The following is a 15,402-nucleotide window of genomic DNA, read 5'->3' as shown; positions in this document are numbered from 1 at the left end:
TATGATCACAGGTTTATTAAGTGACTTTGTACAATACAAATGAAAAATAACATTAAAAATACAAAGATGGAGTACATAGCCAAAGCAAAAATGCGGTGTTGACTCTTCATTTCCCACTGGCAGTTTGCAGCGCATTTGAAAAATTTTAGGTTTTTAATTCCTTTTATTATTGTTTGGGCGTCCAGGGTGTCCTCTGATTACGGAAGTATTATTTTACAAACAGTGGACGCAGCTGTTAAGTTTTCTTTTCTTCTACACGTACAAAAGCAGGTCTTTCTTACTTCAGCTGGCTCGGTGTGTGTGTATGTATATATATATATATATAAAAATAAACTAAAGTGAAATATAATACTTTCAACATTATAAATGGTGGTCCAAAACTAGTGGAGATTGCTGAACAGACATAAGTATTTATATTGCAGGAATAAGAAGCTTAAGCCATTATTTGTATCTATAAAAAAGGCCCAAGGTGCATTTTATTGTTTTAATTTAGTCTCATTCTTGACATTGACACCGTTTCATTTTATGCTGTTGCACTGGGAGAGGAAGGGTTAAAAAAAAGAAGGTTCACCGGGTTTACGTTGAAAAGAAAACAAAAAAGATAAGTCAATGTCATCTTCCTGCATGTAGGACAATCAGATTCATGTTCTCGTTAACAAGCGGACTTTCTTTCCTGTAAACGAATGTGATTGTACAACAGTCAAAACACCACCATCATTTAAAAAGCAACCTTGGAGGACAGGAGCACTGCAGAGGGGGGGACGGGGCTGGGGCGGTATTCAGTAATAACAACACCAATATTAATTATAATAATTAAAAAAATAACATGGGTTTGGCCTTTTTGTACGTTTTACGGTTTTAAAGTAAACACATTCTTCAATGATGAGTCCAGAGGCAGTGTGGGGGTGGGAGGGCGCTGGTTCCGAATGTATTTGCCACTATCGCGCCCCCCAACCCCACACCCACACATAGAGCAACAGACACCCCCTAGTGGCCGGGTGCAGGAACACAGAGGAAGGTCGGGAGAGAAAAGAGGAAGGATACGGGGGTGTCAGTGCCACACACTGATGATGCCCTGAGCGGCAACGTTGGCAAACAGAACTAAGTCGACTTGGTCCTGACGACTGTCTCTTCAAAAGATCTTGCCTTTCTTTTTGTTCTTCTCCAGAGTTCTGTCAAAACACACAAAGCGCAGAGTCAGTTTGTATACTTGTCAACAAAATGTAAATATTAGGGGTGTCCCGAACCAATACTGACAATGCGAATCGGTCGAATATTAAAACGAAACAGCTTGCATCAAAAATGTCTGATATAATCAATCAATCACAGTTTATTTGTATAGCCCTTAATAAGTGCCTCAAAGGGCTTTATGACGACATCTCATCTGATCTCTAACACGATTGATTGAAACTTTTATTAGTACATTGCACAGTACAGTACATATTCCGTACAATTGACCACTAAATGGTAACACCCGAATAAGTTTTTCAACTTGTTTAAGTCGAGGTCCACATTAATCAATTCATGGTAAACATATATACTATCAGCATAATACAGTCATCACACAAGTTAATCATCAGAGTATATACATTGAATTATTTACATTATTTACAATCCGGGGGTGGGATGTTGAGGGGGTTGGGGGGGTTTAGGTTGGGTTGCTATCAGCATAATTCAGTCAACAACAATTATATCATCTGAGAAATGGACATTGTAACAGTGTAGGTCTGACTTGGTAGGATATGTACAGCGAGCAGTGAACATAGTGAGCTCAGAAAGCATAAGAACAAGTATATACATTTGATTATTTACATTTGATTATTTACAATTCGGAGAGGTGGGATGTGGTGGTGGGAGGGGGTTAGGCTAGGGTTGTAGTTGACTGGAGGTGTTCTTTTAGTACGGTTTTGGAGGATAGAGATGCACTTGCTTTTACACCTGTTGGGAGTGCATTCCACATTGATGTGGCATAGAAGAAGAATGAGTTAAGACCTTTGTTAGATCGGAATCTGGGTTTAACGTGGTTTGTGGAGCTCCCCCTGGTGTTGTGGTTATGGCGGTCATTTACGTTATGGAAGTAGTTTGACATGTACATGTACGATAACATCCGTGTGCGAGCAGCAAGTCCAGGAAGCGATGTTGCTTGCGTTTAAGTCCAAAAAAAGACATTGCCGCTAAAAGCAAAACAATTTGAAAAGGTCTTAAAAATGCGGTATCTGCAATAAATTTCCTCTATGGACATTATGCAATAATAAATAATAATGGATTAGATTTTATATCGCGCTTTTCTACTATTAGATATTCAAAGCGCTCACAGAGAAGTGGGAACCCATTATTCATTCAGACCTGGTGGTGGTAAGCTACATTTGGAGCCACAGCTGCCCTGGGGTAGACTGACGGAAGCGAGGCTGCCAGTTTGCGCCTACGGCCCTTTCGACCACCACTTATTTTTCATTCATCATTCATTCACCAGTGTGAGCGGCACCAAGGGCTAGGGTGAAGTGTCCTGCCCAAAGACACAACGGCAGCGATTTGGATGTCAAGAGGCATCCAAATATGTACCAATACGCCACACTGTACACTTTCAAGGCAAGGACATGAAGTACCGTAAATTCCGAACTATAAACCGCTACTTTTTCCTAGGATTTTTCTTCGCTAACGACCATAATAAAAATAGTAAAAAAAAAAAAAAAAAGCAAATGCACTAAAAACTTTATGCTATGGCACCATCTTTTGGACAAGTTCGCTCACTGTAGGTGCTGCAGTGTCCTTTCATTCCGTGCTTTCAACCGGAAGTAGAAGTGGTCTTTTGGCCGTCCATAGCATTACTACTCGTATGGATTCTTCATCACTCCAAGCAACGTTTGTAAGTTTTACAATATAACTAAAACAATTCATAATAAACCGTACCATGTGTGATGTCTGTAGGAGTGTTTTCATGCATATTTGGACGTGCTATCGTAGTGTAATGAAGCTAGCGTCATTAACATGAGCTTATAAGCTTACACGTCTACGGGTGTCTGTGTTAGTATTATTAACTTACAATAAAATTATTTTTGTATGGTTTTAGTTTCGTAAAATTCACCAAAACGTCAGTGGAGTTATTGTGGCTGTTTAGTTGATTGGAGAACTAGCTTCCGCAGATAATAAGTCCATGACGATGACTTCTGTTTTGTTTAATCAGCCGTTTTATTGCCGTGTTATAGACACCGTTTGGAAACAATTAAGGTATACATTTACAAAATATTTCTGTGTAAATAACTAATTTCACAATGTATATATCTGCGGCTTATAGTCGGTTAATATATGGGGGAAAACAATTTCCCTGTCAAATTTTGTGGGTGCGGCTTATATATCGATGCGCTCTGTAGTCTGGAAAATACGGTAGTTTGCCTTAAAGCGGATTAAAATGTGGGAAACTGACAAAAGATTTAAAGGGGACCTATTATGCAAAACACACTCTTCTTACCAAATGGTACCTGCTATTGTGTATTTGGGATCTGTGGAAGTCCCGAAAATGTGAAATCCAACCGTGAAGTCTTGGTGGAGAAGTTTATCAAATAATTTTGCCTTCCTTCACATTTCTTCCAAACAAGCCTATCGGAATTTACCCCAATTATGATGTTTTTCCCATTGGTGACGTCAGCGGATATATCCATATATGGAAGAGATGTACACAAAAAACTTTGTACACGTCCGCCATTGTTGTCAATAAGTTCCTCTTTCTCTGTCCTCCTGTTGTGGGGCAGACTGTCTCGTACATGAACATGCATCCTCCGTTGTTGAAATTTCTAATACAAAGTAGCGTATAGTTCAAACAGATCTGTCAGTAGACTCCATATGGAACCGCTAAAAACTACAAAGATTGCGGGGAGAAGACACACTCAAAGTGGAGGCACATAGATAAGACGGCGCATCCTGAAGAGACGGTCAGAAAGCGTCTTGAAGATGGTCTGTAAAACAATCTATGCAACATTTTGACCAAAGAACCACCATTACATGTTATGTAGACCACAAGGAAGTGTTTTAAATATAGAAAAAAAAAATCACAATACCACCCCTTTAAGCAATGTGGCCAACAGGTGGCAGTAATCAGTAACTAGTGAACAATGGCGTCAGTGTCGGGAGGAAATCAGTGCATGACGTCAGATACCTGGAGGCCTCCAGTCTCTGCTGCTCCAGGCGTTGCTGAGCCTCCCAGTTTGCCCTCTCCTCCTCAAACACACGCCTCTTCTCCTCCAGCTCCTTGTGCTGCGCCTCAAGGTTCTTCTTCATCTGCTCGTGGCGCCGCTGAAGCTACGCAGGAAACAAAATAATATGTTTGGAAAATGTCATCCACTGCGGAAGTGTGAATTAGGGCTGCAGCAAATGATTAAATCAGTAATCGAATAATCTATCAATTAACTTGTTTGAGCGATCAAACACACTTTCTAGCCTAAAAGTATCTTTAAAGGAAAATAGTTAAATTAAGCAAGGATTTTTCTAATTAACTTTGTCTTCTTATAAACACACATTGAAATGTTACTTTTCACATGGTAGCAACACTATATATGATTAGAGCTGGGCGACATGACTGAAAACTTTCACGATATACCGTATTTTCTGACTATACTACTTTTTTCCCACTCTTTGATCCCTGCGGCTTGCAAAACAGTGCAGCTAATTTATGGATTTGTCTTCGCTAATGGCCATAATGTTTCTTATTCAACAAATAGTTTTCAAGTAACACAGACAGAGACACTGTAAAGGTGTTATTGTTTGTGCTATGGCGCCATCTTTTGGACGAATTTGCTCACTGCGGGTGTTGCGGATTGACAATGTACTTTTTGTTTTGTGCCTTGAACCATAGTTTATTTGTCCATAGCGTTTCTGCTTGAAAGGACTCTTCAATCATCACTCCAAGCAACGTTTGTAGGTTTTACAGTATAACTACAACTATTTATACTTATTAAACCGTTCCATGTGTGATATCTGTAGGGGTGTTTTCATGCATATTTGTACATGCTATCGCAATGTAATCAAGTGTTGTTAGCATTAGCGAATATGCTAACACAAATACAAGTGTCTGTGTTAGAATTATTAACTTACAACGCCATTCTTTTTGTATTGTTTCAGTTTCCCAAATTGCTCAGTAAATTCACCAAAACGTCACCGTGGAGTTGTTGAGTCTGTTCAGCTGATTGGAGAGCTAGCTTCCGCAGCTAGTGGGTCCATGACGATGACTTCTGTTTTGTTTATCACCCGTTTTACTGCCGTGTGACAGGCACCGTTTGGAAATAATTAAGGTATGCAAATAAACATTTACAAAATATTTCATACCAATATATATCTGTGGCTTATAGTTAAGTGCGGCTAATATATGTAAAATTATTTGTTTCTTTGAAAATTTGGGCTCTATACAATACGGTAAGTGTTTTATATTGGTCGATATAATTATTGATATCTGTTATGACCCATTCAAAATAAGGACCAAGAGAAAGACATATAAAATGTAAAACATTTTATTTAAAATGTGACCTTCTTATGATTATAATCCCCTCAGCTATCAAGGCAGAAAGGAAAGGAAATGTCAACGCAACCATGGAAAACACCCAAACAAACAATGTAAACAAAATTCTAAAATCACATTGAACACTTAACAATAACCTCTTAAAATGAAGGATCAACAATAAAAAATATGTAAGAAATGCTAATAAAGTGTAACAAAATAGTGCAAAGTGTGAAAATGTAAACTTGAGAAGAACTATTTTCTGCAGGTTAAGTGCCTGTTGTGCTCAAAGGTGAGCATGGGGCTAAGGTGGTGTGGTATTACTGTTTACGAGCGCCTCAATGTGACTATTGTCTGATTTAAAAAATCCTAAAATCTGCCTCTATTCGGTGACTTGACTCCTGTTTTACCCACAATTTCTGCACTCTCAGCAGCACTCATTTTTAGTTTCTCTTCTAACTTCATGCAGAGAATTAACAGTGTGACAACAAAATGGTGCAACCAAACTTGATAGTTGATACTGTTACCTGAGTGGCTGTTAACGTGTCGCTCCCAGTGATCAGTTATCACTTCCTGCGTTGCTCGATTACCAGAGAGAAAGTGCTTTTGTTCATGCAACTAACCTTACTTCAGTTTTTTTCATGACAAATATTTTTTTTAAATTGATATCCATTACGTGTCTATCGCGATATATATTGATATGTTATCTCCCAGCTGTACCAAAATGTCTGTCTTTTAATTGATCGGAAAACCTCTCATCTTTGGGCCCTTTGCTCTTCTCCCAACTAGGGCTGGGCGATATATCGAATATACTCGATATATCGAATATACTCGATATATCGCGGGATTGAATATACTCGATATATCGCGGGTTTGTCTCTGTGCGATATAGAAAATGACTATATCGTGAGTATTCGAGTATATGTTCTCACGCAGTTGCTTTTACCTGCGGGCATTACACTTCAAGCTTTTCTCCCTCTTTCTTGTCTCTCCTCACAGAGACATAAAACAAGCGCACCTTCTTACATACGTCACATACTGTCGCGCGTGCAACGTCATACGCTCTCGCGGAGCAGAGAGGTAGCAGCATGGGTAAAGTTAGCTGTGGCAGGTGGTGCTAGCGGAGCCGTGCGAGTGGTAATACGAGAGAGAGAAGGTGCCAATCTGGTAACAAATGGAGGAATAATTAATTCCCAAGAAAAACAGCACGGGGTCCATCGTCTGGCGGTGGTTCGGCTCCAAGCGGGAAGATGTTGAACAGACAACCGTAATATGTCAAGTATGCGGCAAAAGTGTTGCCACAAAAAGTAGCAGCACTACTAATTTATATCATCATTTGAAAAGTCACCCGCTAGAGAGTGAAGAATGCTTGAAACTCTGCATGTCAACATCTCGGCCGGTGCCAGAGCCAACAAAATCAGCACTGACCCAATTGAGCCTGGCGTTTTCCATTTCCACATCAACAAAAAATAGTCAACAACAGAAGGAGATAACGTCCGCAGAAACCTACCACATAGCGAAGGACATACAATATTTGATTTCCTATTATGCAGCTCATTTTTATTTTAGTTTTTTAAATATCTTCTGTGACATCATGCACTAAAGTGCACTTTGTTTTAAAATATTGTTGTGGCATTCTGTACAAAAAGTGCACTTTAATTTAGTGTTGTTTTGATATGTCATCTTAGTGACATCATGCACAAAAGTGCACTAATAGCTTGTTTTAAAATGTCTGACAATCTTGCACTTTCTGTTTTGACATTACATGAATGTTTGTGCCACTGCTTAATAACTGTTTAATTAATACAGTTTTGGTACATTGACTTAGTTGTGATTTCCCTCTCTGCATGAAAGTTTAAAATGAGCATATATTAAAGGCCTACTGAAATGAATTTTTTTTTATTTAAACGGGGATAGTAGATCCATTCTATGTGTCATACTTGATCATTTTGCGATATTGCCATATTTTTGCTGAAAGGATTTAGTATAGAACAACGACGATAAAGTTCGCAACTTTTGGTCTCTGATAAAAAAAAGCCTTGCCCCTACCGGAAGTAGCGTGACGACACCGGAGGAAGGGCTGCTCACATTTTCCTATTTACACCAGCAGCGAGAGAGATTTGGACCGAGAAAGCGACGATTACCCCATTAATTTGAGCGAGGATGAAAGATTCGTGGATGAGGAACGTGAAAGTGAAGGACTAACGTGCAGTGCAGAACGTATCTTTTTTCGCTCTGACCGTAACTTAGGTAAAAGGGCTCATTGGATTCCCCACTCTCTCCTTTTTCTATTGTGGATCACGGATTTGTATTTTAAACCACCTCGGATACTATATCCTCTTGAAAATGAGAGTCTAGAACGCGAAATGGACATTCACAGTGACTTTTATCTCCACGACAATACATCGGTGAAGCACTTTAGCTACTGAGCTAACGTGATAGCATCGGGCTTAACTGCATATAGAAACAAAACAAATAAGTCCCTGACTGGAAGGATAGACAGAAGATCAACAATACTACCAAACTCTGGGCATGTAACGGTTAATGCTTTCCAGCTTGGCGAAGCTTAGCAATGCTGTTGCTAACGATGCCATTGAAGCTAACTTAGCTACGGAACCTCAACAGAGCTATGCTAAAAACATTAGCTCTGCACCTACGCCAGCTCTCATCTGCTCATCACGACCCGTGCTCACCTGCGTTCCAGCGATCGACGGTACGACGAAGGACTTCACCGGATCACCGATGCGGTCGGCGGCCCGGAGACGGAGGAAGTCAAGGTGAGGTCGTTCGGCTAGCGCGTCTGTTACCAATCTCAAAGTCCTCCTGGTTGTGTTGCTGTAGTCTGCCGCTAATACACCGATCCCACCTACAACTTTCTTCTTTGCAGTCTCCATTGTTCATTAAACAAATTGCAAAAGATTCACCAACACAGATGTCCAGAATACTGTGGAATTTTGAGATGAAAACAGAGCTTTTTGTATTGGATTCAATGGGCTCCGAATACTTCCGCTTCAACCGTTGACGTCACGCGCAAACGTTATCATATCGAAACGTTTTCAGCCGGAAGTTTGCCGGGAAATTTAAAATTGCACTTTATAAGTTAACCCGGCCGTATTGGCATGTGTTGCAATGTTAAGATTTCATCATTGATATATAAACTATCAGACTGCGTGGTCGGTAGTGGTAGGTTTCAGTAGGCCTAGGCCTTTCAGTAGGCAGTATGAACAATAATGTTTTAATGTAGACACATAGAATCATCATACTGGTGTGATTATAACAGAATCAGAATCAGAAATACTTTAATAATCCATCCATCCATCCATTTCCTACCGCTTGTCCCTTTCGGTAATAATCCCAGAGGGAAAATTAAGATTTTCAGCACAATTCCATTCAAGATCAGACAAACATTACAGGGAGACAGAACAGGAAAGAGGAGGTCCAGACTGAGGCAAAGGGAAAAAAAACTCATAGCCATAAGCACACGTAAACATGTGCATCAAGTGTTAATTTAAGGCGAAGGCAAAATATCGAGATATATATCGTGTATCGTGACATGGCCCAAAAATATTGACATATTAATAAAAGGCCATATTTCCCAGCCATACTCCCACCTTACTATTGTTTTTCATTGAGCCATCTCTCTTGGCACTCCACTGTGCCACCCACACACCCCCACAAACCCACACACCCACGACCTGCATCACCAATAGGTGCTGCCACCCACACACCCCCACAAACCCACACACCCACGACCTGCATCACCAATAGGTGCACTCTATTGGAGCAGCCCGCGGAACAAATGTGTGCGTATTATACTCATTAAATTAATCATCTAAGGAACAAAATACAAATCACAGCTTTTTTGTAATCAAATTAATCAGCACATTGTTGCAGCCCTTGTGTAAATGCAAGGAAGAAAGGTAGGTTTGTGTGTTACCTCTGCTTCAGAGTCTTTAAGCTTCTGCACTTTCTCCTTGACTTTCATCTCAAACACCTGCTCCATCTCCATTTCCATCTTCTTCATCTTGGTCACATGCTCCCGCCTCTCCTCCTCCATCTGGGCCAGAGGACTCCTATGACATCCGGGCGCACACACACACACGTTAAAACACACACACAAATCAGCACAGCACACACCCACTTAGCCCTGTTCCAACAATAAATAACAGGACATTTCCGAGTGACTTTCAAGTCCATCCGAGTTCGTCTTGTACATTCAGACGTGTTCACGGCACATGTAATAGGGTTATGACAACAGTGAGCAGTGGCATAGAAGAAAAGAACCAGACTTTTGAAAACAGGTCAACGAAGGTTTTGGGGTCAATCGCCAAGAAAAACTGCTGACTGGTTTGCATTACCATTAAACGTTTACAAGATTAAAGTCCTTAAAATCCAGCAGAAAGATAAGAAAGCAGGGGTGTCAAAAAAAAATTTTTTATTTTTGAATGAATCGCGATTCTTATTCGTAACGATTCTTAATCGATTAAAAAAATAGTAATAATCAAAAATCACTTTAAAAAAAATGTAATCAGTCCTGTCACTCAGCTACTCAGGCAAATCATATTGTTGATGTAGATGCCCATATCTGCTGTACAGATTTACTTTAAAAAAGAGAATTGTGGGACTCTTCTCTTGTTGTCTTATTTGTATGTGACTTTATTAAATGTCTGGGAAGCCTTTTACTAAACAAACCCAATTTTCTTCTAAGTGCTATAAAAAAATTGAGAAATGTTTATTTTATGGAGGAATGTAGTTAATCATAGAACTGGCACTTAATGTTATCAAAAAGTATGGATTTTGAATCAAGAATTGTTTTGAATCAAGAATCGATTTTGAATCGAATCATTACCCCCAAGAATTGAATCGTGCGGTGCCCAAAGATTCACAACCCTACAAGAAAGCTATATCATCCATTTAAAACGTTTCCTTTTATAGGCGCTAGCATGCCACATCATTTTCTGCTTGTTCAGCCTGGAAACATGAGCCAGGGGATGGTGTTGGGAGTGGGGGTTGGGGTGGGATCGGGTGGAGCTCCCAGCAAAGCCAAAAGGAAACAAAAGAGGAATGAAAGCGACGGCCACAGAAAGGTTTGGAAAAAAAGGTGAAAATAAGTTAAAAACACTTACATTCCTTCAACAGCGTCAATTCTAAAAAACGATTAAACACACACACACAAACACAGCATGCAATGATGAGCTCATGCACTAAAAGTGTGTCGAACGTTGTGAGCTGCGTGTTAGCAGAGTTGTGATTTTAGCTGAGCGTGTTAGCAAGGTTCAACTTTGCATACTTTGATGTAGGGCTGGGCGATATATCGAGTTCGTAAGACATATCGATTTTTAAACAAGATATGAATGAAGAAAATATCGTAATATCGACATAATTAATTTCACGTTAAAATGACCAAACGCCGCTTATTTGTTGTGTTCCTTGTTCTCCCTCGCAACACTCCACGGGCTATTATACCACCGCCCCCTTCCTCCTTCCAAGACGTGTGTGCCTTCTCCCCCCCACTGTACTGACCCACAACAACAAAACACAAGTAAATATGGAGTCTGACTGTGTGCCAGTCACCAACTAGTAAGTAAAACGCAAACTTCTACATACTCGCCAACAACTACGGTTTTCCCGTAATTAGTACAGTTTTTGATCATCCATTCCGGTTCACGGCTGCAGTGGTGAAAAGTAAACTTTACCATTAAAAATAATTAACCTAAAATTGAGCTTAACTACATTTCCCAATAGCTTGGCAGTAGTTTTGCTACTGATTTTCATAGCTTAGCTATTTTTAGACCCATGTAGCGGTTGGCTAAGCTACATGCTACAAAAGAAGAAAGAGGGAGAAGAGAAAGAAAGAAGTGGACTAGTACAACTCCACGAGCAGGGGACAACATATACGGGAAACATCAATGATGAATGGTTGGTTTACGTATAAGAACATCCATGATAGGTTGGTTGGTTTTACTATGAGTCACGATTGGTTAAGACTAGGGCTGCGATAACTAATCGATTAAATCTTATAAAATCGATTATAAAAATAGTTGGCGATTAATTTAGTCATCGATTTGTTGGATCTATGCTATGCACAGAGGCAATTTTTTATTTTATTTTTTTTAATTTTTTTTTAATAAACCTTTATTTATAAACTGCAACATGTACAAACAGCTGAGAAACAATCAAAATAAGTATGGTGCCAGTATGCTGTTTTTTTCTCAATAAAATACTGGAAAGGATAGAAATGTTGTTTGTCTCTTTTATTCAATTATTAATCAAAGTAATAATCGACAGATTAATCGATTATCAAATCAATCGTTAGCTGCAGCCCTAGTTAAGACTAGGGCAAAACATTAGGGGCAGGCCAATCAGAGGCAAGATAGGGCAGGTCATCGGACCAGGAAGGGAAATCACAACATACATCCCAAATGACAACGAGCGAGTCGGTGAATAGAAGAGGGAATATTCAAGCGGGCGATTTATATATTTAGAAAAGCTAGTGGAATATGGCAGAGGGATTCTCTTTCTTAGATGTTTCTTTCAGCGATGTAGACGACGTCCAAGAAACCTACAATGAGTGTATTGAATAAATATCTTTTATATGTATATTTTCACAGGAAAATATATCGACATATATATCGAATATCGACTTTAAGTAAAAACATATTGAGATATACTTTTTCGTCCATATGGCCCAGCCCTACTTTGATGCAAAGAGGACTACAAATACTGTCACTACTTCTGGTATGTGTGAGTGCATAAATATATGTCGTGTCAAAACGGCATTGGCTGTGTCCAGACTCACTTGGTGGACAGTTGACCCTTGGCCCTGTTGTTCTCCACGCCATTGTAGGTGACGGCCGCCAGCTTCCTGCTGCGGTAGTTCTCATAGTGGACATTGTTTGTCACGTCTTTCAAGTCCTGCATGTGAGTCCTGTGGTGGCAGGGAGTAGACAAACGTTGTCTCATGTCTGCATGCTTTCAATGGATACTGTTGTCTGGTACATGTCTTTGACTGAGGTAGTACCTGATGAGCATGTCTCTGAGGATGGTGAAGTCACAGTGGTCACTGTTCTCAACTAGAGGAGAAATACAATTGTCAGGAACTTACAAACTTACAAAAATGAAATGGGTCACTTGCTTTATACTTTGTTAGTCATCTCCCCCTTCAACAAGTAATCTTCCCTCTCCACTTCCCTATAAGCCAATGGTTCTCAAACTTTTTTCACAAAGTACCACTTTCTTAAACACTTGACTCGCAAACACCACCATGATGACCAGCATTAAAAAACAGTATTCATAAGTATTCATTAACAACAAGGCAGAGGTTTTATTTAACAAATATATTTAATATTTTTGGCCACTGTAACATTACACAGTTTGAACAGCAACACTGTTTGAATATTTAATTACCATATTTTTGGACTATAAGGTGCACTTAAAATGCATTCATTTTCTCAAAAATTTACAGTACACCTTAAAACCCTGTGCCAAATGTACGGAATAATTCTGGTTCTGCTTACCGACCTCGAAGCAATTTTATTTGGTACATAGTGTAACAAGTGTCACCAGTAGATGATAGTCACACATAAGAGATACGTGTAGACTGCAATATGATCCCAGTAAACAACCCCAAAACTTTAAATGTTTCATTGAAAATATAGAACATTACACACAGCGTTCAAAAATCTGTCAAAATGTTTTGGCACGACTTTGGTAAGCTATAAAGCCGTACTGCGTAACTAGCTAATGCAGCTATTGACAAATAGCTGCATTAGCTAGTTAGCTCTCTTTGATCGCGGTGCCGCTAAAAATAGTTACTCAGCGTTAGCGCTTGTATTAACAATATTGTTAATACTCTGTTATTATTAATTTCACGACATGTAAATAGAGTATTGTTGGCGGTTTTTGGATTTTGTAGAGGGCTTTTATGGGCGCAATAGATTACTCCCATTGGCTTTATGGCCACCCCGTACTTGCCATATATTACAAATTAGAGTATTAGACAAATGTGCTTGTCTTACATAAGGATTGTGAATGATCTGCAATTTTTTTTTAAAGTGCAGTTCCCTTTTAAAGCACTCTTGTGTCCAGGGTCCTGAGTAGTCGTGAGTTCAATCCCGGCCTCGGGATCTTTCCGTGTGGAGTTTGCATGTTCTCCCCGCGACTGCGTGGGTTCCCTCCGGGTACTCCAGCTTCCTCCCACCTCCAAAGACATGCACCTGGGGATAGGTTGATTGGCAACACTAAAATTGGCCCTAGTGTGTGAATGTGAGTGTGAATGTTGTCCGTCTATCTGTGTTGGCCCTGCATTGAAGTGGCGACTTGTCCAGGGTGTACCCCGCCTTCCGCCCGATTGTAGCTGAGATAGGCTCCAGCGCCCCCCGCGACCCCGAAGGGAATAAGCGGTAGAAAATGGATGGATGGATGTCCAGGGACTTATTTCCTGAGCTTGTCAACAATAACAAAAACAGATTATTTTAATCGTAAAAAAAAAAAAAGCTATTACCACTGTAGTATCAACCATATACTTGTTATTGTTACTGTCGATATTTGTATCAGTCCGTCCACCTACGTTTACATTAAAGAGCTGTAGCGTGTGGTTAGCATATCCTCCTATGGATACTTGCAAGAAACAGTTTATTTGCTGCCATTGAGGCCAGGATTGCTGACTTAAAAACAGCTTTGCACTGCGGAGGGATGTTAGTCGCTAGCCTACTAGCGTGGATGCAAACTGCATTGAGGATGCGGTCATTCGCTTGTTTGTTTGGAGGTGTCATCAACATGCATTATCATGATATAATAATAGTATCAAAAGGTGCACCGTGGGCCCTGGCAACGTACATTTGGTTTACTGTGACTTAGAACTTTTTTTTTTTTCTTTGTTGAAAGTGTTGCTTTGACCATTGCCTGTACAGTTAACACGGGCCACATACTATTTCAATCATAACTATTAATGAGAGTCAAGCACAAACCTTCTGCAACCCCCCAGGGGTACTGTCGGCCTCTGACCCGCTTGCTGTTCACCTCGATGATGGTGTTGCTGCCCACGACGGCCAACGGCAGCTTGTCCTGCAAACAACAAATATATGGTTCAATAAATAAGCGTGGAGTCAGACTAAAGCGTGACGGTGCGAGCAGCTGACGGCACCTTGATCTTCTTCACCAGGCGGTTTTCCTCTTCGTCATCCGTCTCGGGGAACTCGTATATCTTGATCTTGTGCTCTTGGATTTCTCGCATGATCTGTCAGCGAGAGAAGATGTTAGTCACGTGACCGCTTCAAAAACACACAGTGAGAGAATCAATGTCATAAAGGTAACCACAACTCGAGAAGGACAGAACAGGCTGAGGGACATGACTTTTTTTTTGTGGAAAGCCCTGACCTGCTTCTTGAACTGCTGACATTCCTCTGGCGTGAGCGTGTCTGCTTTGGCGATCAGCGGGATGACATTGACTTTCTCATGCAGACGTTTCATGAACTCGATGTCCAAGGGCTTCAGTCTGCATTTACATGAACAAAATCAGGGCCACGATGAAAAATAGGCGTATTATATCTATTTCTATCATCCATTTAGGGCTGATTTATTTTTTTAACCTAAAAAGATGCAATTTCTATCCACACCAACATGAGAACTAATTTCTCAATAAATTAGAAATATTTTTACCCGCCAACATTCCTTCCCCATTCCCAAGTGAGTCTCGCCGGCTAGGACGAGTTAGCGCAGCTGTCCCGGTTCTCCCCGCTGAGAGACAACGCCACCAGCAAGCCTCGCCGGTGGGGACTACCATTCATTGGCTTGCAATTTATTATGATTATTTATTTGTTTTTTTACTTGATGGATTATGTTCAGTCTTTCTGGTATTTTCTACGAAGAAAATATATTAGAAAAAAATTGTCTCATCTGCAGCACCCATTAAC

General features: G+C 40.2%; 1 protein-coding gene across 3 annotated transcripts in view; it reads right to left on the bottom strand.

Annotated features, from left to right (window-relative positions):
- The window catches only part of septin7b (septin 7b), a 34,430-nt gene continuing 19,028 nt past the window's right edge, over positions 1-15,402 (bottom strand). For 2 of the 3 annotated variants that reach the window (XM_062062678.1, XM_062062680.1), the window contains exons 6-14: positions 14,867-14,984; positions 14,634-14,726; positions 14,458-14,554; positions 12,510-12,561; positions 12,288-12,416; positions 10,615-10,635; positions 9,426-9,561; positions 4,154-4,296; positions 1-1,172 (exon numbers count right to left, since the gene is read on the bottom strand). In XM_062062678.1, coding sequence (XP_061918662.1) covers positions 1,133-1,172; positions 4,154-4,296; positions 9,426-9,561; positions 10,615-10,635; positions 12,288-12,416; positions 12,510-12,561; positions 14,458-14,554; positions 14,634-14,726; positions 14,867-14,984 — 829 coding nt within the window. In that variant the 3' untranslated portion in view covers positions 1-1,132. The remainder of the gene's footprint in view (positions 1,173-4,153; positions 4,297-9,425; positions 9,562-10,614; positions 10,636-12,287; positions 12,417-12,509; positions 12,562-14,457; positions 14,555-14,633; positions 14,727-14,866; positions 14,985-15,402) is intronic. The other variant, XM_062062679.1, reaches the window with a different exon arrangement.

Source organism: Entelurus aequoreus, linkage group LG11 (assembly GCF_033978785.1).
Source record: "Entelurus aequoreus isolate RoL-2023_Sb linkage group LG11, RoL_Eaeq_v1.1, whole genome shotgun sequence".
Lineage (NCBI taxonomy): Eukaryota > Metazoa > Chordata > Actinopteri > Syngnathiformes > Syngnathidae > Entelurus > Entelurus aequoreus.
Note: the sequence above shows the minus strand (reverse complement) of the source record. Positions and strands in the feature narration are given on the sequence as shown.